We start from the raw sequence: 24,489 nt of genomic DNA, 5'->3' as shown, positions 1-24,489 counted from the left end.
AAATCTGGTATTCTAGTGCCTTAGCCATTTTTTTGGAGGTCCAAGCATAGGCTTGATCCCACCAAGCCCAACCTGGAGCCAAAACCAAGGCATAGGTATGTTTCCAGCTCCATATTTTATGAAATGGGCGCTTGTTATTTAAAAATAAAAAAACGGGCACCCGTTTTGAAATTTATAGCACATTAAGAAACATGTGCCCATTTTTAGAAATGGGTACACGTTTTTAGAAATGGGTGCCTGTTTCTAGAAACATGTGCCCGTTTCTAAAATTCGTGCACTCATTTCTCTATGGTGGTCCGATCCTAAACGGGCACCCATTTTTCAAAATGTGCACCCGTTTTATTTTTATGGGTCGGGGCTCCGAAGCTAAACGGGTGCCCATTTCTTAAAATTGTGATTTTTAGCTTGGATTGAATGGCCTAGTATCCCATTTTCTCATCATTTCATATAGTATTGTTCAAAAGGTATAGATTTTAAATAGTCATCAGATATATTTTGAAGTACCATATTTTACAAGATTGGAGAATACATAATCATTTGCAAAAACCAAATATGAAATTATAATGGATATTAATTTGAAATTTGACCTCAGCGTTTCTATGTTCTCCATTATTTTTTTCATATGAAGAGTTGTTATGTCATCTGAGGTTGAATTGCAAAATATTTTACTTGCACCCAAAGCATGCAATTTATACAATTTCCTCACAATTTGTAGCATATCAATGAGAATGAAAAGAAATTATTACTCTTTGATCATAACAAGATGGAGTGCATTTGCGTTATCTGTGAACTTTAAACAATAAAAACCTTATTTTAATGATAGAAAATGGAAAGTTGGTGGTTCTATGAATGTTTTAGATGGAAAAAAAAAAACATCATTTTATTCTTAGTAAGCATTATGAAATGGAGTTATACAATGAATAATAGATAACGATGTGTATCGCTTATTTTATTATTTGATTTTCTTATTTTATGTACACAAAATTTTCTATTCAATTATATGATTGTTAAATACCTCTCGACATAATAAATTTTTATTATTTAATATAATAATAATTAAATAATCAATATATTTATCGATTAAAAAATATATATTTTCAATCGTCTATTAACATAATTTTACTTTAAAATAAGATCCAATTGAATTAATAACTCCTAACCCCTTTCACTTAACAATCAAGAACATTTTCTTCTCTACGAAGAAAACCATCATATAGCCTAAGCCAATGTGAACGCCGAGACTAACATAAAGTGTAGTTTATTTCCCATACAATTTCTCAATGATTCTACGTAGCAGAATCAGAGCTTCATCTCCTTTACCTCTCCTAACGGGCAGAGAGAACTTGTACCCCTTCCTCACAATTACATCTTTGGTTACTGCCCGATCAGTAAAAACATAATCAAAGGGAAAACAATAACCCCTGTTAAGAATGTAATTGTGTATTTCATCCTGGGTTGTAGTTACCGAGGTAATTAACCATTCGCCTTGTCGCACCTCAAATTTCAGCCATGAAGTCATTAATCATGTTCGCTGCAGAACAAGTATTCACCACAACCACAGCGCATATGATGATTGCACTCACCAAATCATCAGGGCAAATCTGATCACTACTAATTTGGATGACAGAATTGGCGCTAATATATTTGGTACAAAAAAAACTTGCATTGAGATTTGATTCTGCTCCATCTACTGCTCTGCCAACTACTTGAATAAAATCCGATGGAAGCTTCTGCGTAAAAAATAAATAAATCTGTCTGTTTATGAACACTAGATTCTCTTCATTTACTACACAGATTAAATAGGCTATGAAAACTACAATCGACATCGAAAGGAAAGACAAAGATGAAGAAAAAACCCTCCATTCAAAAAGAAAAATGGGAGTGGAAATCAATACCTCCATCTTCAGAATGCAATTCCCAATTGTTTCATGGTTGCAATACAAGAGCTGCATTCTTTACAGTGAATGCAATTTTTCAATACCTGTTATTATCTGCATCTTCCCACAGCTGTCAATTGCAATTTTCTTCAGCCAACACAGTCGAGCAAAACTTAACTCGTCGAACTCAAGCTCTGGACATTTACTAATAACTAGCTCTTCAACATCTGTACAATCATATATTCCTGCCACTGTTTGCAATTCTCTACAACATTGTAGGGTGAATTTGATGAGTGTTGTTGGTAGTGTTATTTTCTTCAGCTTTGGACAATTATGCAGTGAAACCATCTTGAGCTGATGTAAGTTTACAAGTTCTGGCAAGTTCTCAAGCTCAGGACAGTCGTAGATGCTCAATTTTACAACATTCTTCAAATTCTCAAAATCTACTCTGCTCAAAATTTTACAACCTTTCACTTCAATAATCTTCACCGTCAGGGAACCAAGAATTTTTATTCTTCTAAGGCGGCTAAGTTGAACAAGACTTAACTCCTTAATGTTTACATAATTTATGAACTTCAATTCTACCAGGTTCCTAAGATGAGAGACTGTCACACTCTGCAGATCACCAGAAATTGTAATTTTTTGTAGGCACCTAAGTCGAACAAGACTTAACTCTTCAAGCTCCCCCATCCATTAATATTCAATTCAACTACTTTCCTAAGATCAGACATTCCTGCCACACTCTTCAGGTATGGACAATCAGAAATTCTAATTTTTTCAAGGCAGTTGAGTTGAACATGACTTAACTCCTCAATCTTTTGACAGCTACTAATGTTCAATTCTATCAGCTTCTGTAGATGAGATACTGTAACACTATGCAGATTTAGAGAATTAAAAATTCTCAGTTTTTCTAGACAACCGTGTCCAACAAGGTTTAACTCTTCGAGCTCCTGAAATTTACTAATGTTGAGTTCTACTAGCTTCGTAAGACCATTCAATCCTTTCAAACTTTTCAACTTTTGATAATCAAAAACTGTAATATTTTCCAGGAATCTCAGCTGAACAAAATTTACCCCCTCAAGCTTTGGACATTTTTCAATTTGCAATTCTACAACCTTCTTAAGATCATATATTCCTGAGACACTCTTCAGACCTGGACAATGAGAAATTTTAATTTTTTCAAGGCGGCTGAGTTGAACAAGACTTAATTTCTTCATCTTTTCACACCCACTAACGTTCAATTCTACCAGCTTCTCAAGATGAGATACTGTCACACTCTGCAAATTCAGAGAATTCGAAATACTAAGTTTCTCTAAGCAGCTGTGCTGAACAAGACTTAACTCTTTAAGCTCCTCACATTTACTAATGTTTAATTCTACTAGTTTCGCAAGATCATTTATTCCTTTCAAACTTTTTAACATCTGACAATTAGAAATTGTAATATTTTGTAGGAAGCCCAGTTGAACAAAACTTATCTCCTCAAGCTTTGGACACTTTTCAATTTGCAATTCTACTAGCTTTCTAAGATTAGATATTCCTTCAACACTCTTCAGATCTGAACAATCAGAAATTTTAATTTTTTCCACGCAGTTGAGTCGAACAAGACTTAATTCCTCAATCTTTTCACACCCACTAATGTTCAATTCTATTAGCTTCTCAAGATAAGATACTGTCACACTGCAGATTCAGAGAATTAAAAATTCTAATTTTTTCTAGACAGCTGTGTCGAACAAGACTTAACTGCTCAAGCTCCTCACATTTGCTAATGTTCAATTCCACTAGTTTCGTAAGATCAGTTATTCCTGTCATACTTTTCAGATGCCAACAATTATAAATTGTAAATTTCTCAAGACAGCTCAGAAGGCCCAAGCTTAACTCCTTCAACTCAGAAATGCTCCTTATCCGCAGCTCTTTTAGCGCGATGGGTTCCTAAAAATTAAAGTAGCTTCTTTATCAATTGTTGGGTGCCTAAAACTTAAAATAGTGTTTTAACCGATTGTAAAGAGAAGCGAACAATGCATTTGATGGATTATCAAGACTTGCTTTTGAGGATAGAGAAGAAAATACCTGTTCATTATTCTGCCACAATCTTTCCAGACTTCCACCAATGATGCTTAAAGATTGCAAGTTCTGAAAAGGAATCCAGGGAGGAATTTTTGTGAGTGTGTTCCCCCAAAGACTCATCTCAAGCCATAGTAAAGCGGTTGACGTCTAAGCCATATTGTCTGATTCCCCTAGAAAGTATTTAATAAAAAAATCTGTGGACGGATCCCGAAAAGAATGCAAACACCTAACTTTAGCTTGGGTGAGAATGTTTTCGACTCCCTTTGATATGTGTATTCACGGAAGCGGTTGAGATTTTATAATGGAGCTAAAACTTTAGATTTCGAATATCACACTAGAAAAAATTAATCTGGAGGAAAAAACGTACCAGAGATTGGAGATGTTGAGAACGCCACAGGCGACGAAGATGACTCAGCTCATCTGCCATTTCTCGTCCCAAGTCCCGCAAGTGGTAATGCATTCTCAATACAAAATTTTCTTCTCTGGAATCTTCTAACAGATCCTTGAACTGTCCCCTGAACTTCTGATCTTCCAATTCTTCAACCAGACATTTATTTTTCAGTTTTCGCAGTGCATGCTGAGCGCTCCATCCCGATCCCTCCCACACTCTGATGGCGTCTTTCTTCAATGCTCCTATGAAGAAACATGCAACATCCATGAAAATTTGTTTTTCTTCGCTGTCCAACGTTTCAATGCTGATTCTTAGTCTCTTGTGTATGTCTTGAGGCAGCGTCTTTTTAGCTTTCTTCAATTCTAACTCCCAAAACTTCTGATCTTGGCCATGAACATGCCTGCCGAGAACTTGAATAGACAGTGGTAAGCCGCCACAAACGTGTACGAAGGAATCAACCAGCTCTTCGTATCCACTTGAGGGATAAGATTGGCTAAAAGCATGCAAACAAAACAACTCTTTCGCATCATTTGCATCCATTCCTTTGAAATTATAACCAACCGTAATCCCTGCATTTATTAGCACTCCTATATCACGAGTTGTAACAATTATCAAACTATTGCCACAGTTATTTAGCTCATCACTGATCAAGAAGGCATCTAACTGTTCCTGTTGATCAATATCATCTAGAACAATTAGGAATCTCAGATTGCTGCTCCTTGCGAAACAATTACTAAGACAGCTTGTACAATCGTCTATGCTTGCAAAGCTTTGATGGTCTTTTTCATCAAAGAGTTCTCTGAGGAGCTTCAATTGCAAAGAAGGCAGATCTCTTTCCACAGAGCCTTCCCGAACATCAAACAGAAAACAGGATCGACAATAATCTAAACGCTTTCTGTTAAACAATTCTTTGCAGAGAGTTGTTTTTCCCACCCCACTCATGCCAAAAATACCAACTATCTTAGCCTTCCCTTCCCTTTGTTTGTTCATCTTGCACAGGCTTTCAAAATCCTGTACAAGCTTATCAATGCAGTGCTCTTCAAAATGTTCTACAAGCTTAGAAAGTCCTACCGGATATTTGGCAACATGTAAGCATCTCATCCTTTGCACTTCCCTTTGCACTGTTGACACTATCTTCTCGCAGTCTCTGAAACTTTACAAATACGATGGAATTCGATCAGAAAAAAAAATGACATGGCTAGAAGAAAAACTTAGTGTAAGTATAAATATCAACTACACTGAAACCATAAAAAGCTTACCTGTTTAACTCTTCCCCGACAATAAATGAAACAGATTGGAGGGCTTCCTTCCACTCCCTCAGCTTTTCTGTATACCTCTTCTTCTTTTCATATTCAACGAATGCTCACATAGTCTCCCTTTTCTACGAAGCGAAGATCGGAAGGCTTCACGCCATAAAACAATGGAATGATCTTAGCTTTAGTCTGCAACATGAGAACCAGCTCTGCCAAGCACCATGGGGACTCTGCATATCGTTTAGAGAAGATAGCTATATGAACTGCAGTGAGAAGACTAAATGATCTGTATATTCTCCCTTACCCAAAACGTTGGGTTAAGGTGATTTAAATAATGACTGTTAGGATAATTACAAAGAGTGGAAACAGCGCAACCTACAGAAAATAGAAACAGCTAAAACAGAGTTTCTAAAGAAGAAGACTCTTTCTATTCTGCGAGGAGATCATCCGGATAATCTGGGATTTCCGTGATCAGCGCTGTGTGTTTCAATATGCAGCAGATCGAATGGCTGTCTCAATGGTGGATGTAAACGAATTTCCAAGTTGTTTTTCTTCAGAATCGAGAAACGCCACTATTCTCAATTTCTCAAGGGATTTGGAAAGCTCCAGAGCCAGAGTGTTTTTCACATCAGGACCTCTGTGGTTGATGAAGACATCATAGAATCTTGAAGATTCAGAAACCTTCTTCCTCTTAAAGGGAGGTTCGATTCCAGAGAAACCTGAACGATCCCCACCATGTTGGTGGGACGAGGAAAAAGATGGCATATTGGTGGGACGAATGAATTGATGTCGAGCAGATCGTGCACATAAATAGATGGCCTTAATGAAGCTTCGTAGAAACAGCTCGGAAAATAGGGAATATGTTCCTGCAAGCAAATCGCGTAAGCAACGAGGAAAAAATGTTAAGCCCTGGCCGTACGGAAAAAAGCAATGAATAAACGAATTTTAGAACACGAGACGAAGTGACAATGATCGAGAAATAAAGCGTCCATTTCAGAGATAATGGATGCAAAAGCGATTGCAACACCACAGGTTGCCTCCAGTAATTATAAGAAATTTATTTTATGGTGATAACATGCACGGGATGTGTTAATTAATAAATTAATAAGACAAAAATAAAGTGGTCGACATGCTCTATTAGTGACGTATTTGACTAACACATTGTAAGATATTTAAAATTTGCTAAACAGAGGAAAGTGGTGAAGTGGGATTTTATTTATTTATTTGGTATCTAATGTGAATTATTATAAGGGGGGGTGGTCGACAAGCTATGTGAATGAGTCTTAACTTGTTTTCGTTTAAGACTATTAATTGTAATGCGCACACTCAATGCACCACTCATCTTCGTCTTATTATTTTTTTATTAATTAACTAGATAATTAATTAGTTCAAAATTTTATCATTATTTTATAGTTTAATAATTATTTAAATATTTTTTCAGAATCAATTCATATTTTTTAAGATTAATTAAATCAGTTTAATTCATAAGTCTTAATCTATTTGTCTTTCAATTTAATTGATTATTTAATAAAAAATAAACTAATTATTTAAGATTGCTTAAGAATTTAATAACTTTTCTTCCATTTTTTTTTTAATCTATGTACTTTAAATCTTAACCATTAATTTAACCCACATAGGTTAAAATATAAATATGTCAATAGTTTATCGTTATTTCATAGTTTAATAAAGACTAATTAAATCAATTTAATGTAGTTTATGGTTATATTTTTAAACTAATATAAACTAATAAAATGTAAACATTTTAATGTAGCTTATGGTTATATTTTTAAAAAGTTTTAAAATTTATTTGTATATATATTTATAATGTAAAAAAAATTAATTAACTAATAAAATACCAAAAAAATGCTAATGAACTAGCCTTCAATTGTTGGTATTGGCATGGTGTGATAGTTAAGTTGTGGTGTTGTTGTTCTTGTCCTCAAGGTTCAAATCCCACCAGGGTGCTATTGTTGAATCTTTAAATGTAGGTAAGGTCCCCCATTTGTGACCTCATTAGTTCATACCCCATTTTAGATTGTCTTACTTTTAAACTATAAATTAGAAACCATTATGTTAGATAAAACATAGATTATCAATGTATCTATTATTCATGACCTAACAGTCCTTGAACTACCCTCCTTTACTATATTTTTTCTCTAAAATATAATTCATTAAATAAATAAATCTAATTTTAAGGTATATTAATATTTATCAAAATAATAAACACAAATTTCTTCAAACATAATTCTCATTGAGATTTTAAAGTTTATCCAACTAAAACTTCCATAACGAGAAAAAATGCCTATGATAATCCTAATAGCTAAATGCTTAATGTGGTCCCCTTATTCTAGTACCCCTTGGAGACTTTTGGTAATGACTAGCAAACAAAATGAGGAGTTGTGGGGTATTCAATGGAGACACTTGGCATAATCACTTTATTACGTTGAAAAAGAAACTAATGTAAAGGTGTTTACATGGGATCCTTAGGTAAATGTCACATTATTAGTTCCTGCCAGCAGGAAACTATATGAGAGCCTTTAAACATTAACATCTGATTAAACTGATTACTGACAGCCAATCACAAATCACATTTTTTTCAATATTTTCCCTTTATCCTATATGCACTCCCTGAAACTTGCATATCACATTTTTTTCAATATTTTCCCTTTATCCTATATGCACTCCCTGAAACTTGCATATATTTTACGACAAATTTTGCATGCCAAGATTTTTTGCGCTGCATATTGGAGTTGTAGCCGGCTTGCAAAGGCATGCTCGATTCCCAACTAGAGAGAATGCACACCTCCCGGGATCTCTAGTAGTGAAGAGTAGTTACACACTGAACAAAGTTGTATTGCAGAAGGCTACAGGTGGTAGGTGGCGTTTGTAAAGCAGTTCATGTGTGTAGTCTTGCTAAACCTGTTTGCGTCCATGCGGGGAGCTCACCTATCTTGCGTTATTCTGTGTTCTTTTTTTCTATTGAGAGAAAGAAAAATCTCTAGATGTCTATTTTTTCCCTTTGTTTCTTACTTAGCAGAGAAACTCCATGCAAATCCACGGAAAGAAAAATGCAAAGACAAATCCTCCCAAAAACCCTAACTAGACTACACATGCACTCGCAAGTGCTCTCACGACACACCTGAGTGAGAACGCACCCACAGTGGAGGAGCTCACAACCACAAATAGGCACCAACAATCGCCTAACGGCGAGGGGATGAATATAGATTTGAGATGATTTATCGTTTTGTATTTTTCTTTTACTATCCTAGGGTTTGAACTCTTTACTCGAGTTTTTGTTTTACATCTTTTGGGTGTGCTAGTTTTGGGGTTTTTCTTGTAATGCGCTTCGAGTCATTGCGAAGTGTTGGAGATTTGCGTTGGATTGACATCCTTGGTAAAGTGGAACATGGACGCTAATTGTGAATAGATTGTTGCCAGTCAATCAACATCGTTATTTGTATATTATAGCTAACCTTCTCATTTTTATGATATATATTGCATTTTGAATTTTGATTATGTTTGTTTTGGAAATTGGTTTGAATTCCTATTATTTTTAAAACTTGGATAGGTTTCTGTCTACATAGCTGAAATTAGTCCCAAGAACTTTAGAGGAGCATTCATAAATGGAAGACAGTCAAACTGAAGCACACATATAGTTCAAATGCAATAGAAAAAATTAGAATAATGACTGATTACACCCTATGCCAGCTTTGGAACAAGCTATATACATCTATCAAAGCATAATGGTGGGGGTATTTTTGTCAGACATTATAGTTGGGAATGAGGTAGACATGTATGTAAAAGGTGAATCATAGACAAAGTACCTGAATTGTTTGACAATATGCATCAAAGAGATGTCATCTCATGGAATGTAATGATTGCATTATTAACCAATCTATTCTATAGTCCATTCTGAAAATTTGATTACTATTTTCTTAGACATTTATCATTTCCTTTCAAGTCCTTGCAGATGACATTCTAATTGAAGGCTCTATCATTGCAGACTGCTTTGGGCTATGCTTATAGACTTGGAGGTGCTGACTGTAGAGAAGTCCTTAAGGGAGGTCAATGCCATGATCCAAACACAATTGCAGCTCATGCTTCCTATGCTTTCAACAATTATTATCAAAAGAATAACATGGCACCCAGAACCTGTGATTTTGAGGAAAATACAATCATCACTTAGACCAATCCCAATAAGTAACAAATATTTCGACTGCTTTCATTTTCCACATGCGCTCCATGTATCTCTGTAGAAAGGAGAAATTATCAATATTAAAACCAATCCCAGTAAGTAACAAGTCTTCCGACTGCTTTCATTTTCCACATGTGCTCCATGTATCTTAGTAGAAAGTAGAAATTATCAATATTCTTGTATGTAGAATTTTGTTGGAAGGCCAAACAAGGTATGGGCATTTTAAAAAGGTATTAAAGTAGAGAGAATGGTCATCCAGTGGGACTAGAAAAGCATAACTCTGAATTGGGGCTGTGTATGTAGCTCAATTCATATCTACAGTGGTTGTAACTAGCTAAATTTGGCACATTTGTTATATCTTTCAATAAGTGTAAGGAAATTGATCAAAAAGAAAAATATTTGTGTTGTATATGAGCCCAAGAAGGTCATAATCTTTCTGCTATCGAAGACAAAACCATACGTGATTCTAGACAACTTTTTCATTTGTAAATTGCAGAGCAATTCTCAGACAATTTTCAAGCTCAAATATTATGCTTGATTCTTATTGGCCTCATGTTTTATTTAGATGACATTTTTGTAAGAAATAAAAATCTTGGAAGGAATACCATCCAGGTCTGGTTCAACATTCTTGCCACCATGTTCCTGCTTTTTTGTGGTAGTGAAACATGATTAAGGAAATGACATTTCTGCATTCCTACAAATTGTTTTGAGTTGGAGGCTTTCTGAAGAATGTATCACATTTTATTTTTTAGTTGGGTAGTTTTTTGTATGGGTTAACATAAATTTGGGTGTTGTTTTAAAGTTTTAATATCGCTGACACAATTTTTACAACTATAGAATAAGTTTTCTGATATGAGCTACGGTTATTTTATCTGGGTTTTTGAGTAGGTGGTTGCAATTGCTTCTACGGATTTGGATAACTTCAAAGTAGAAGGTTAAAAAATGGTGGTATCCCATGGAACGGGCATTTGTTCACCCTCAACACTTCATTCGTCTTGTTCAAAGAAGAAAATTTTCTATGCCAACTTGAGAAGTTTTAGATATTTAAGGCACCTGCATAATACATTTTGTCCTCTAGTTTAAAGGTCTAAGAATATGTCTGGCATTGTCAGTAGGTGTGAACTTTGTTTTGAATATTTATTATCTTATTTGGCATATGCATTTTATCATCATTTATGTTATTTATTTTTTATATGATGGGGAATGTGAGTTGGTGTACAAACAATTTTTGGGATTTTATAGCTTCATATTCAACCATGTTATTTCCAGTGTAAATCATCTTAAGAAGAATCCATATGAATTCTCATGTTATTTTCTTGTGCTACATTATTCTTCAAAGTTAATAACATTATACTATTTTTAATTTCCGTCTATGGGGTTGTGTTGAATTGGTTACATCACTGTTTTCTTATGGGGAAACTCTTGGACTTCTTTAATTGACTTGTAGTGGACATACATCATGTTGCTATAGGAGCTAATTCTTTGTCATATTTGTACAAAATTATTTGTAATGTCATATTTGTTAACATTATTTCTAATTATCTACAATATTTTTTCTTAAAGAAAATGAAGACAGGCATAAGACACATGAACCATTCAATGAAAGCCTCAAAGAAAGGTAAATGACAACACATGTAATTAATCCACCTAAATGAATTATTTTTAGTTGTAGAAGTGGTTAAGTTTAAGTCAAAGACTATTTTGGAAAAGTAGTGATGAGAAAGTATACTTAGCTCTAAAATATTTCTCAAACAAGCAATAAAATATGCCTTTCTTTGCATCTGATCTTCTCACACACTTTATATCTCGAAATATTTGGAGAATGATGAGAAAATTCTGCAGAGCATGTGTAACCTTGCATTCCTTGAGACCATGTTTCCTTTAGAGAATTTTTCACCCTTCCAAGTTTCATGTCTGCATGCTTTCACTTCGACTCCTATCTACCTCCTAGACTTATACTCATCTCAGTAGGTGTCATCTCAGCCCAAATGCTTTTGTATCCTCCATCTTCTCCTATACCACATAGCCTCTAGTTCACCCATACTCTTTTCCTCCTTACTCTGGCCAATTCAACATCAATGCAATCAAAGTAGTTTTGATTCATACAACTGGTTAATTTAATTAGTTTACTAAGAAATTTATTTGTTTATCTGTATAAGTTTTGTTCCATCAATTCTCTGTGTTGTTGGTGTAGACACTTTCTTTTAACCGTCTCTTAACATCTCCTAACATTACAACACCATGTTCCATCCTAGTCATAGCCTTCTCCCATTTCTTAGTTCCCCTTCTAGATAACCTTTTTGTTTTTCCATTACAAATAATCCATTTTTGTCCATTTTCAAAACAAATAATTAAAAAATCCATTTTATTATCCATTTTTTTCCCAACTGTGTTATGGGCATGCCCCTTGGGGGTCTCAATACCTTACTGGGTTTGTGTAGGCATGGGTCTTCCAATGGGAGTGGCCTCGATATATCTAGGGTCTAGGGTCTCACTCATGCATCCTAGGTATACTCAAACTACTCTTGGTTGAATCTAAGGGCTACCCAAACAAGACATTATATATATATATACACACACACATTTTACAAACAAAATTCATCAAGTGAAAATTGTAAAAATTGAATTGCCCCCAAACTACCACAAGGTGCGTTGCCCCTTGATTCCACGTAGTGCATTTCCCCTAGATCCACAAGAAAAGTTGGCATTGACAAGAAAGTTGAGTACATCAAAAATCTTAAATCACTGGTACCCACATACGTTTGTATCATTGAACTAGTCAATTTTGCAAAGCATATTCATTCCCAATTTCACATTGCTTCTTAAGTGTATTATTGGGTGACAACTAGATTTCCCCTATGGATTATGTGTAAGCTTAGTATTTACAGTCATCCTAATAAAAGAAAACACAACATGCTCTGTCTTATTATAAATTACGTAAAAAAAATCTTATGGGTAGTAGCTGAACAAATTTCCAAACGACATATATCATTGAACTAGTGAATTCTCCACAACATATTCATTTCCAATTTCAGATTGCTTCTTAAGTGTACTACTGAGTGAGAGTTGAATTTCCCATCTGGATTATGTGGTAATCTTAGTATTTACACTCATCCTAGTAAAAGAAAACCCACTAGGCTCTATCTTATTATAAATTACCAAAAGATTTTCTTATGGGAAGTAGCAAAACAAATTTCCAAAAGTGAAATTGGTTAAGACAAAATGGTACATACAATATTTTCCTTGCACGTACTGAAACAATTTTTTTTTTTTAATGCAAGAAAACACCATTTTCTTTGAAATAAAAACTAACCTATTCCTTGCATTTTAGTTTTCAAAAAATATCTTTTACTAGCACAGTGAACTCTTATGTTTTGACTACACTTTCTACAATTATATCTATATGAATAACAATATATTTTTTGTGTAGAAAAACTCATTGTTATGTTTGACAATATTTTTTTACCAAATATAATGAATTTTATAGGTTTTTGAATGCAAAAGTTCAGAAATAGTTAGAGAAAATAGTCAAAAAGCCCATAGAGAAGCTCAAAACAATCAAACAAGACAAATGAAATTACACAACTTATTACCACTGTACTAGTTTTGTACATAATTAATTGGCAAACAATGTTTAGGACAAATACTTTCAATTCAAATTCCATGTAAATCAAAAAATATATGTCAACACATATACATATTTTCTTCTTCTTCTTCTTTGTATTGTAATGTTGTGTTTGTTATTAAGTAAAAGCTGTCAAATGTTGTTTCATGCCTTATTTGTGCATTCAGATAAAATCTAGAAATACATGCTAAAAATTTACCTTTTATTACAAAGAAAAAACATCAATTGAAATCATTTGTGTTTCTTTGGTCAATATTAATAGTCTCTACATAGCCACAACAAGAATTACTAATGATCTCTTAGGATAGAAGGCTGGCTCTATATTTTTTTTAATGTTGATCCTTTGACATTCAGTGGATGAAAATGCAAACTACAGTTTCTTAACCAAAGCACCTAACACATGACTATTTGACTTCGAACATTATATGTGAAGATCAATTGATCTTCTTACCATTGACCATTGCCTGCTCATTGCATAAATTTTCCCCCAATAATGCAGCCTAGGTAGATAGATAAACTAATCACAAATCTATGCATACACCAAATAAAAGCAAAGCCTCCTGGCAGGAACTTTGCTGCTTGCATCCCTTATTTATGTGTGATCTTATGGTGGATTTCTTATGTCTTTGGAATGTTTCCAGTTGTCAAAAGGATTTTGTGTGAAATTAAGATCGAAATGCATAATTTGTGGCCCTGGGCAAGCTGTCTGTTTTTATATTTTGACCAGTAATCTGATTTTTAATTAATAAATAAATAGGATCAAAAGTGCATTTGAGTGCTAAAAAATTCTAAAGCAGAGGAAACATGTACATTTCCTTTATCTTCACTTTTCCATGTGAATGTCACTATACATAACAATTGTGTGAACATTGCAAAATTCAAGAAGTGAATTGTGACTAGTGAGTCTAGAAGCATCTATCAAGCCTTTAAGATGTATTGATGTATGCATGATGGTGTATGAGAATAATTTATATATTGGTCTATTTTAGGGGTTGGATAGTCATTTTTGTGAGTTAGCAATTAGGTAGCCTATTTAGATCACTGAATACATAAATAAATTCTATTGGACCAACTAAATCATTTCTGACTAACAACTCTTTTAATAATGGATTTTCACTAATATTCTATGTATTCAAAGTGTTTAGTTGGTAGATATTGTAAAAAATCACAATACATTTCTACAATAAACTAGGAGAAGAGCACCAGTTACTATAGACGTATAAAAATGACCATATTCCTAAAATGAATATTTTATGTTAATTCTTCTATTTAGTTAAATCTAATTTAATTAAATCACCCACATTCTTCTATTTAATTAAGTAAATTATTCAATTTATTTAGTTAAATTCACTAGAACCTTTTATATCATTTAATTGAATAAATCATTTTATTTAATTAAAACCCTTCTTCTTACTTTTTAATTAAATTTACATTTAATTATTAGTTTACCCCAAATTGAATAAATCTAATTTATTTAATTTCCCAAGTTGCAACCAAATTGAAATAAAGCAATTTATTTTAATTAATTCTATTTTTCCCTCACCCACCTGCATTTTCCTACATCTCCCACTTGCATCCTAAACCCTATTCCTAATTTCTTATAGATTCTTCTAATCCTAATCAATTAACCTAAATCCATCCATTATCCCTTTTCCCTAAATTTGAGAAGGTCACTTCTCAAATTTGGAGTAAAGTCTTCAAAAGGCATTAAAGCCTTTATCCATTCAACAAGCTAACTTGTTGAATACCCCCAAATTTGGAAGGACTCTTACAAATTTGTCCCCAAAGTCTTCAAACCATTAATGGTTAACTAACCCTTAGTGGCATGATTAGAGACTTTTTGCCTAGCTTAACCCACATCTAACCTAGGGATCTCATCAAGCATTCATTGCTTTGACCATAGTTATCCCTTTAACCCTTGCAAAAGAGTTTATCCTTTGGGTAAAAGCTTTATCCATTGGATAACCCTAACCTAACCTTAACCCTTACCTCCTAAGGCAACCTTCATGTCTTCTCAAGCATTTAATGCTCCTTACCTCTCCTCTCAACCAGTCTTATGTTGACAATTGTCACCATTTCATTGGTGAAAATTGTAAACATGGATTGGCAACTTTCAAACTTGACCCTTGATTAACTCTTTCAATCTTGACCATCCATTGGGCCCTATTTTCACTATAAATAGAGCTCTCATTCCTCCATTTTGAACACACATGCAAGCTTTTAGTATCTCATTTATGATCAAATACATCTAGCTTCTCTTTGCAATAGGAATTAATCTGATAAGCATTTTAGAATTTTTTCCTTTATCATTAGCTTAGATCATTAACTAGTATATCATGTTAGGATAGTATCACTACTAACCTTGTCATCTTATAATCTAGTCTATTGTATTTGTAGAATCATGCATAGATAGGATGTATTTCATCATGAATCAATCTTAAGCATCCCTCATTCTTGCATTTGCCATCCATAAGCCACTTTGCTCAGTGATCTGAGAGCAAAGGCATTGGCTTGAGGGACCTTGTGAGATAGAGATCCATGGAACCAAGCTTCGGAAGTTGAGTCATTCTTCATGACTCCATAACTTGCACCAAGAAGTCCCGTGGGTGTGTGAACAAGCCTCTTTGAGACCACATTTTCACTTTCTAAGTTTCATTGACCCGCTTTTCTTGCACACATTTCTGGCACCCATCGTGGGGCACTACCCCATTGATCAAATCGGTTTTTAAAAATAAACACTTTTGCAGGTACACGAGAAACAAGAATCAACGCGTAGGGAACATCCCTTAGCACATTTGGTTGATCTTTTAGCGCATCCAACTCACCGTTTGGCACGTCGGGCTCATTCCTCAGTGCATACAGATAATAACTTAGTGCATTATCCTCACTAAATTTTTTCCTGTAGGTCTCGACACTGAAGAATAACAGAGTAGTGCATTTGGAAAATAGTCTAGCGCATCAGGTCTGTCAGATAGCACATCCGGACTATTTCGTAGTGCATACAATCTGTTCTATAGCGCATCACTGATAGAGGCATAAATTAAAATTTGTAACCGAATTGAAAACTAGACTTGTTGAAGTCCACCAAATCCATAGCCTTTTTTAACAATTTTAGTTGGTATTTTGTAGGGTTTTTTGTTTCTTACAGGTGGGAGCTTAATCTTATTTCTAGGAGCATAAATAGTTTAAATTGTTACTGACTTATTTAAGTTAGTTAGAATTTAAATTCTTTTTGGTTCTTGTTAAATAAAATTGAACTCATTTTATTTGGGCTTTAAAAAGAACCACAAAACAAAACAAATTTTCCTTGCTTTTCTAGGAGAGAAAATTTTCAATTGGATCTTAAAAAGAACAAATCAATTTTTCAAGTTTTGCAATCAAATGGCTTAAAAAGAACTTCACAATCCTTTGGTGCATAAAAGGATCCATTTTAAGTTTTTGCAAGGTAAAAGATTCACACAAAGTCCAAAAGTCATTTGCAACTAAAGAGGGAAGATCTTCCCCTTTCAAATCGATTTGTTTTGTTGACGAAACATCACATTTACTTGGTTGACGAGTTTCCTTTTTCAATAGATCAGAAAATAACTGCCTTGTAAGGTTAAAAAGGAACACCATGTTTTCATGGAGCAAAATCTCCATATAGAGTTAGCAAATCATTGCTTTGAAAGGCTAAAAAGAACTTGTGTGCTTTGTCTCGAAAGTGGAAAGTATATGCTGTCCCCTTAATTGGGTGATTAAAAAGTCAAACCACTCTTAAAAGCTTTATTTAATTCAAGCAATAAATCCTTTAACAAGCCTACCTTCCCGAGGGGTTGAAAAACTCTTAAAGCCATTTTTTGGCCGGTGTGAAGGGAATGACCTAAGTGGGAAACAACTTTAAAGCCAAGTGTTTCAACCCACTATAATCAAAGGTGGAAGGTGACGAAAGTCCTTTTCAATGGTTGCGCGCAGCGATTAGCCTTCCTCCAGTATCCTTGAGATATGTAAAGTCTTTGTTCTAAAGGTTGGGAAGCCTCTTGAGGGAGTTTATCACTAACGACCGAACAGGAAGCCTGATTACGAACCTTAGCATAGAAACTTTGAGCCAAGTCAGTAACCAAACATTTGTAATATCATAGTGCAAGGGTGGGGAAAAATCCGTCCCCAAGATCGCTCACCATATATCTCCCAAGATAACTACTCAATTGTGAAGCAATTCACTTTGAGTTAATTTCTAGCAAAAGACAAAAAAATGGGTGCCCCCTAGGGGTGACACAACTGTTTGAGCTGATGGAGTATCGAGACTAGTGGGCTATGGTATTACTTATGACATTTGAATAAAGAGTCTTTTTGAAGTGTATTCTTTGTATCCAAACCTGTTGAAACATTGGAGATTTGAACACATCTTCGCAGAAAATACACTTATTGTTTAGATTAAGCAAAATAGTTGTCTCTTTGATGCCATACTTTCATTTGTTACTTCAGAACATCATCTATCAGCACTAAAAACTCAAGGCAAAACTCCAAAATTGCAGAAAACAACCAAGTCAAATATATCAGGGCAGTTTAGCATGTAAGAGAAACTTCTTAGCACGTGGGGACCATCTTTTAGTGCATTAAACCTTCTCCTTAGCGCATAAAGTCTTAACAGTAGCGCTTCACTAGAATACAAAACTAGTAGTTTTCAATAGTGCGTTTTGAAAACAATTTAGTGCGTTGAAGCATCAGCCTAGTGGTAGAAGTCAAACTTTAGCACTTAGGGTCTAACGGTTAGCGCATAGGTGGCCCATATTGGCGCATAATCTTTTGAACAAAAGCTGAAGCAAAATTAAACAATATAAGCCAGTTAGCATGTATCAGGGGGCAGTGTAGTGCGTGGGGTCTTTTCGCTAGCGCTTTGAGAACTTTTTGTAGTGCATCGCGTCTCTGTTTTAGTGCATAGTCAAAACCAAAAAAATAGGGGGCAAAATAGATGTCAATTTTGAAAATTTTGAAAACATTCTCGGAAGTTTTCCTTCATCAACCCGAACTTCATCAAACAGAAAACCAAAAACAGAGTATCAAAACTATTTCCAAAGAAAGTTTCCCATCGAACAAAGTTGTCCAAAATCTGAAACTAGTCGCAGGATAACACATCTCTCCTATCAAAATCAGGAAACATCATCACAAGTGGCAAACTAGTCCTTTAAATCAAATGGATTTCTATCCCAAAACACACTTTTTTTAAAACTCCAAGTTGTCAAATTGAGTTTCCATATCCAGAAAGCTCTTATTCCATATCATTTGACACGCTTTGTCATGAGGGGGCATCTAAATCTTCATTTTGATAAAGTAAAACTTGAGTTTCCAAAAACAAGCTAAACTAAATCCAAAAAAAATCAAAGAAAACCATTGATCACTTGTGCATGACTAATCCTCATATTCTAAGAAGAAAGATTATTTATCATAACACTAAGTTGAAGAAACAACAACTCAGTTCTTAGAAACTTGCCAAACAGAATAAGTTTTTGTACATCAATCAGCAACTCTTCAAATCTCATCGAACATTCCTTCATCATATCCGCTTATATCTTCAAAACAAATCAAATGAATTTGACAAGGAACCATTAAGGAGTAGAACATTCTGTCAAAAGTTAGCATTCAGTCAACGCCTGAATCATGGAGGAAAAATCAATCCGGCCTTCTTTCCTGATGAGTGCATCACTTACAACACACCGCGTGTAGAACCACCAACACTAGAACAAGACACAGAAGAGGAATTTGTTCCCTTCATCACAGAAAGCTTCTATTAGATGCCCGTAATCACTCATTCTCAATGAAACAAACAAAAGGAAACACAACCAGAATCCAGTATGGGACGACGATTATCAAATCCCTTTGACTATCCCAATCTAGAAGACACAGAGATCACTGAAGAACTCCTTCAAGAATGCCAAGAAAGTGCCTTGTTCCAAAGACTCATGGAACGACTCATAGAGGCTGACAAAGAGAAATACCTACTAATGCTCACAAGTAAAGGAGTTAGGATTCCCAAAGACTTTGATTCAAGCGCCATTAGAACAAGGAATTAACTCTACACTTATCAAGAACAACAAAGAGAAGAAGACCCAGGTGACCTTGAGCAAAACATCCCTGAACAAAACATTCCTGAGTTAAATATACCTGAGAAAAATATCCCTGAGCAAAACATACCATTTCACATGCCATTCCAAACTAGACACCATGAGAGGGAAGAACTCTTCCCTCGGCAAACAAATGTACCCTTGGTTGCTCTCACACAGCAAATGCAAATGTTGCAAAAATAGATGCAGGACATGCAACAAGGATCCCTAGTCCGATATTCCTTAAAAGAAATTTGTCCTTATCCTTTTGACAGACGATTAAACATGGTGCCTTTTCCCCCAAACTTAGACATTCCAAAATTTGACAAGTATGATGGGAAAAGTGATCCCTGCGATCAAGTCCAAGAATTTTGTACCATGAGTCTAGAATTTGCTCATGATGACACTTATTTGATGAGATTATTCCTGAGAAGCTTGGGTGGGCAAACAATGGAATGGATTTCCAAAATCACACCTCCTGTCAGATCCTTTGATGAACTAGTCAACAAATTCATCACTCAATATTCCTACAACATTCAGCATGCCATCACCATGCTAGATGTCTGCAATACCAAACAGAAAAATAACGAAACATTCAAGGTATTCCTTCAATGTTGGCGATGGATGGTCTCAAGATATCCTCAAGATGTGCCTGAAAAGGAAAAGATGGAAATTTTCATCAACAATTTGAATAGCGAGATGAGTTACATACTCAAACTCCAATGCATACCATCCTTTTGCAAAGTTGATTGATAATGGCATCCAAGTAGAGGAGGCATGTATAAAGAAAGGAATGTTAAAATTCTTCAAAGAAGGAACAAATTCGTCCAACTACAATAACCAAAACAATAATAACTTAGACAAATCCAAGTTCTGGACCAGAAACAAAAATATAGGAGGAAACAAAGCTAATGATGCAAAGTCCAAACAGCCAGTGTTGGCTTTATCAAGTAATCCTCACACCACCAAAAATCAAAAGGGTGCTAACCATGGCACTAATACTTATACACCCACTACCAATCCAAATCCTCTCAACACAAACAACACAACCAATACCAACAACGCCCAAAACAATAACACCAATTGAGGACCTAATCCAAACTCACGGGGTAGTGCAAACAACTTTCCAAAATGCATTTACACACCATTGGGGCAATCACTGGAATCAACATTCAGAGAACTCCTGGCAAAAAAAATTATCTCTTTGCCAACAATCAGCAACTTTGAACCACAAAGAAAACCACCTTGGTGGAATGACTCACACTTTTGTGATTTTCATCACAATAAAGGTCATCAAACAAATGATTGCATGAGGCTGAAAAACATTGTTCAAGACATGATTGATAGAGGCGATTTAACAGTCGATGGTCTCAAGATAAATGGTGACCATGGAGCCTTTAAGAATCCTCTTCCAAACTACAACAAGGATGGAGCTTCAACCTCGAATGATACACGTGGAGCTCGTATCAATCACATTTACAATAACACCATCAATCATATATCAGCCGAGGACAATCAAGTAAATGTCATCACAATTAGAGATAATCATGAACTTGAATCTATCAACATGACAGCCAGAGCTCAAAAATATGTCTTGAAGGGGCATATGTTAGCAACAAACACCATCCCCAAGGTTCAATATGATCTAGTTAGCCAACTATGCAAAAATCCTACTCAAATATCTATACTTGAGTTGCTGAAACTTTCACCAAAACACAAAGACATATTGGAACAAGCATTATTGGAAACTATTGTACCTCAGGATTTGGATGCTGATAAATTCCAAGCCATGGTGGCTCACATGACAGGGCCTCATAACCTCACCTTTTCTGAACATGATAATATCTCATTAAGCCATCCACACAATACTCCACTCCATATTGAAGTCTTGGTCTATAAACACCGAGTCAAAAGAGTATTAATAGATGGAGGAGTTGGACTCAATATATGTACCTTAAAACTTATCTATGCATTAGGCTTCTCGGAGGAGTCTATTGATCCACGCAAGAAGATCACCATCAAAGCATATGATGATGAAGAAAGATCATCCAAAGGAACAGTAATGTTACCAATATAGGTGGGACCAATGCAGAAAGACATTCTGTGCCAAGTTTTAGACATCGACCTCACATATAACATCTTATTAGGTCGACCTTGGATACACGATATGCAGGCAGTACCTTGAACTTATCACCAATGTGTTAAGTTCCCATACAATGGATAGGAAATCTCTATTTCAGCAGATCATAACCCCTTTCAACATTGTAATGCTATGGGGGAAGCCCAAGATAGTTTGGTTCCACATAACAGGCAAAAACAACTTTCCCCCACACCAAATTTTTAGCAAAATAAACCTAAATCTCTATCTAGAGATTTCAAACAGAAAATGAAAATCAAAGAACAAGGCATGGGAGAATACTCTTTGGAACCCTTGAGTTTAATCAACTTACCAGCATCGCCTAAATCTCATGGGATGCCTACAACATCAACACTCCAAGCAACACAGCCCATCACCAAGTTTGATGGCAAGTTTACCCAACTAGGTACACTAGTGCATGAATCAGAAGAAAAGGACATCCTTAGTTGGTTGTATAAAGATGAAGAAAATGACAAAGCAACTACTATAGAGGTCTCTCTACCAACACAGTTGTATGGAAAAGGCTACCTAATCATGCAACGGATGGGATATAATGGCAAAGGACCTATTGGTAAGTGTTGGGAAGGCATCACAGAACCAATAGACCCTCCTTCACAATCCGCTAAAGATAAAATAGGATTGGGATATGAACAAACTTTACCACCAAGGAAGACACCAAACAAATACCAGAAACCTCAGTGGAAAGCAAAGAAGCAATACAAGGAGGACTCCTGGAAGGAGGCACTATTTGAGTCAGCTGAGACAATACGCAAAGAACAAGAAAATCAAGAACAAAAGCAATATCAACAGAAGCCCATCAAACACAAGAAAGAAGCATCTACGGTAGAAGCACATAATATTCAAGAACCAATATCTGAAAAAGAGGAATTACCTCCGGATAACATCATTCCTCCCCGAGGAGAGACAATAAATGGACAGATGTAACGAGTGGAAGCAGGATCTGACACAGAATTAGAGAAAACTATCAAACTTGTATCAATCATGAAAGACCTATTTTCGCCCTACAACATACCAGTACACAACACTGAAAGATTCTAGGATAATACCTCTGAAACTGATTCAAATGAATATGAATGGGGTAGATATTCAAATATTACTGAAGATATTGCTGACAACACTAGTCATACACCCCTTTCTGAAGAAGAATACGACATAGAGCTTAGAATACTTGAATTTGGTCCACAGAATATCTACGATGCCATGGAAAATGAACAGAAACATTACAAACAAGAATACACAGAAGATGATACCATCGAAGATCTCGACGCTATCATGAACCTATTCAATATCCAAACCAGCCTTGATGATACTTCCATCCTGACACTTATAGTAGCAGAACTTGATCCACCAAACGACTCATTATCACTTGTCTTTCCTGACCTCATAGACTGGGACGAACGTGAAACTCATGATATACCAATTTTCCCAAATGACGAATCCATTATTCATTACTTGTGTACCATTAACCCAAAAAAAAACTCTACCAGTGAACAAAGTAATGACATCTACAACCAGGGAAGTGCCAAGTCTCTCAGTCACAAAAATGAAAGAACAAAAGGATCTACTATTGAAAACTAGTCAATGGCAACAATAGATCATAAAAAAGTAAAAATAAAGGACGCATCTGTGGGTGAAAACCTTCTTAAGGCACCCAAAGATGAGAGACTTGACACTCTTCCTAAGCACTATCTGTTGGGAAATGGTGTTGTACACCTTGCATAATAATGGTTTATTATTGCATTATTTTATTATTGTGTGAGGTGGACAAAGAATTAAATTGTAATATCATTGTATTGTTGCACCTAGGAGCACCTAGATGGACGTGCAACATGTAGAGATCCTTTTGGATATTCTTGTAAGCACTTGATGAGGTTTATTGACACATTGGTATTGTTATTTTATATTGGGGAATGTAATTGTGATAAAGTACCCAATATTAAATGTGGGTCATGGGTAGTTAAGGAAAACATTAAAAGGTTGGTAAGGAAAATATTATTTTATTGTCACATGGTTTTGGGCACATGGTTTTGATGTAATACCACTTAGTGGTTTTGTGGTTGCTTGTTTCTATAAAAGCACCACAAGGGTAGTTGTTTGGGATATGAAGCCAGGTTAGCATTTGTGAAGAAGGAAGCATGGCATGGGATGTGTGGATTCATGCTTGATCACATGGAGTGCTTGGTTATGGCTGGCTTTTGAAGGCTTTCCATAGTTGTATTGTAATGGACGCATTGCTGATAATACATGGTGGATGATGCTTTTGGAGGCTGGGTTTTTCCCTCATGAGGGTTTTCCCAGGGTATATCTTGTGTCACATTTTGTGAGTATGTTGTCTATTCTTTGCATGTGGATCTTATGTGTTGATTTGATTAAAATCTGAATTTGGGTTATGTGGAAATTGTCATGAAGTTGGCTGCGAATTTCCTTTCAAGTGGTATCAGAGCTATATGGTTTTAATGGTGTTTATAACCCTATGTGGAATCCATGAATGCATGAAGGAATGAAAAGACAAGACAAGATGTATGATTTTGCAGGTTGTTATTGCAGATCTATGTTGTTTGCAGATTTAGGGTTGGAAGATTTTTGGTCAATCCAGGGCATCATTGAAAAATGCTTCGAATGAGGGTTTTGGGGGTGAGATTTCATAGAAGACCCCGTGGCACAAAATGGACCTCATGGATGGATTCAAGTTGGCCGAGAGACGAATTTTGATATATAATTCGCCCTATTTCGGTGAAGTTGGCCCAGGTTCGAAAATTTTTTAGACGGTACGGCTGTACGGCCGTAGCGCCTGCATATTCTGTCGAAATATTTTTAACCTGCAAAAATGTTTTCATTTCGAATCG

At 35.3% G+C, this 24,489-nt stretch overlaps 1 protein-coding gene across 1 annotated transcript in view; it reads right to left on the bottom strand.

The window, feature by feature from the left end:
• Nucleotides 1–1,496: 1,496 nt before the first annotated feature.
• The window catches only part of LOC131047187 (disease resistance protein Roq1-like), a 35,272-nt gene continuing 12,279 nt past the window's right edge, over nt 1,497–24,489 (bottom strand). Inside the window, exons 5-13 of the mRNA XM_059208192.1 lie at nt 6,081–6,494; nt 5,940–5,960; nt 5,592–5,674; nt 4,309–5,479; nt 3,945–4,007; nt 3,635–3,806; nt 2,591–3,546; nt 1,982–2,492; nt 1,497–1,786 (exon numbers count right to left, since the gene is read on the bottom strand). Of these exons, the coding sequence (XP_059064175.1) occupies nt 1,497–1,786; nt 1,982–2,492; nt 2,591–3,546; nt 3,635–3,806; nt 3,945–4,007; nt 4,309–5,479; nt 5,592–5,674; nt 5,940–5,960; nt 6,081–6,494 (3,681 nt within the window). The remainder of the gene's footprint in view (nt 1,787–1,981; nt 2,493–2,590; nt 3,547–3,634; nt 3,807–3,944; nt 4,008–4,308; nt 5,480–5,591; nt 5,675–5,939; nt 5,961–6,080; nt 6,495–24,489) is intronic.

This window comes from Cryptomeria japonica, chromosome 7 (assembly GCF_030272615.1).
Source record: "Cryptomeria japonica chromosome 7, Sugi_1.0, whole genome shotgun sequence".
NCBI lineage: Eukaryota > Viridiplantae > Streptophyta > Pinopsida > Cupressales > Cupressaceae > Cryptomeria > Cryptomeria japonica.
Note: the sequence above shows the minus strand (reverse complement) of the source record. Positions and strands in the feature narration are given on the sequence as shown.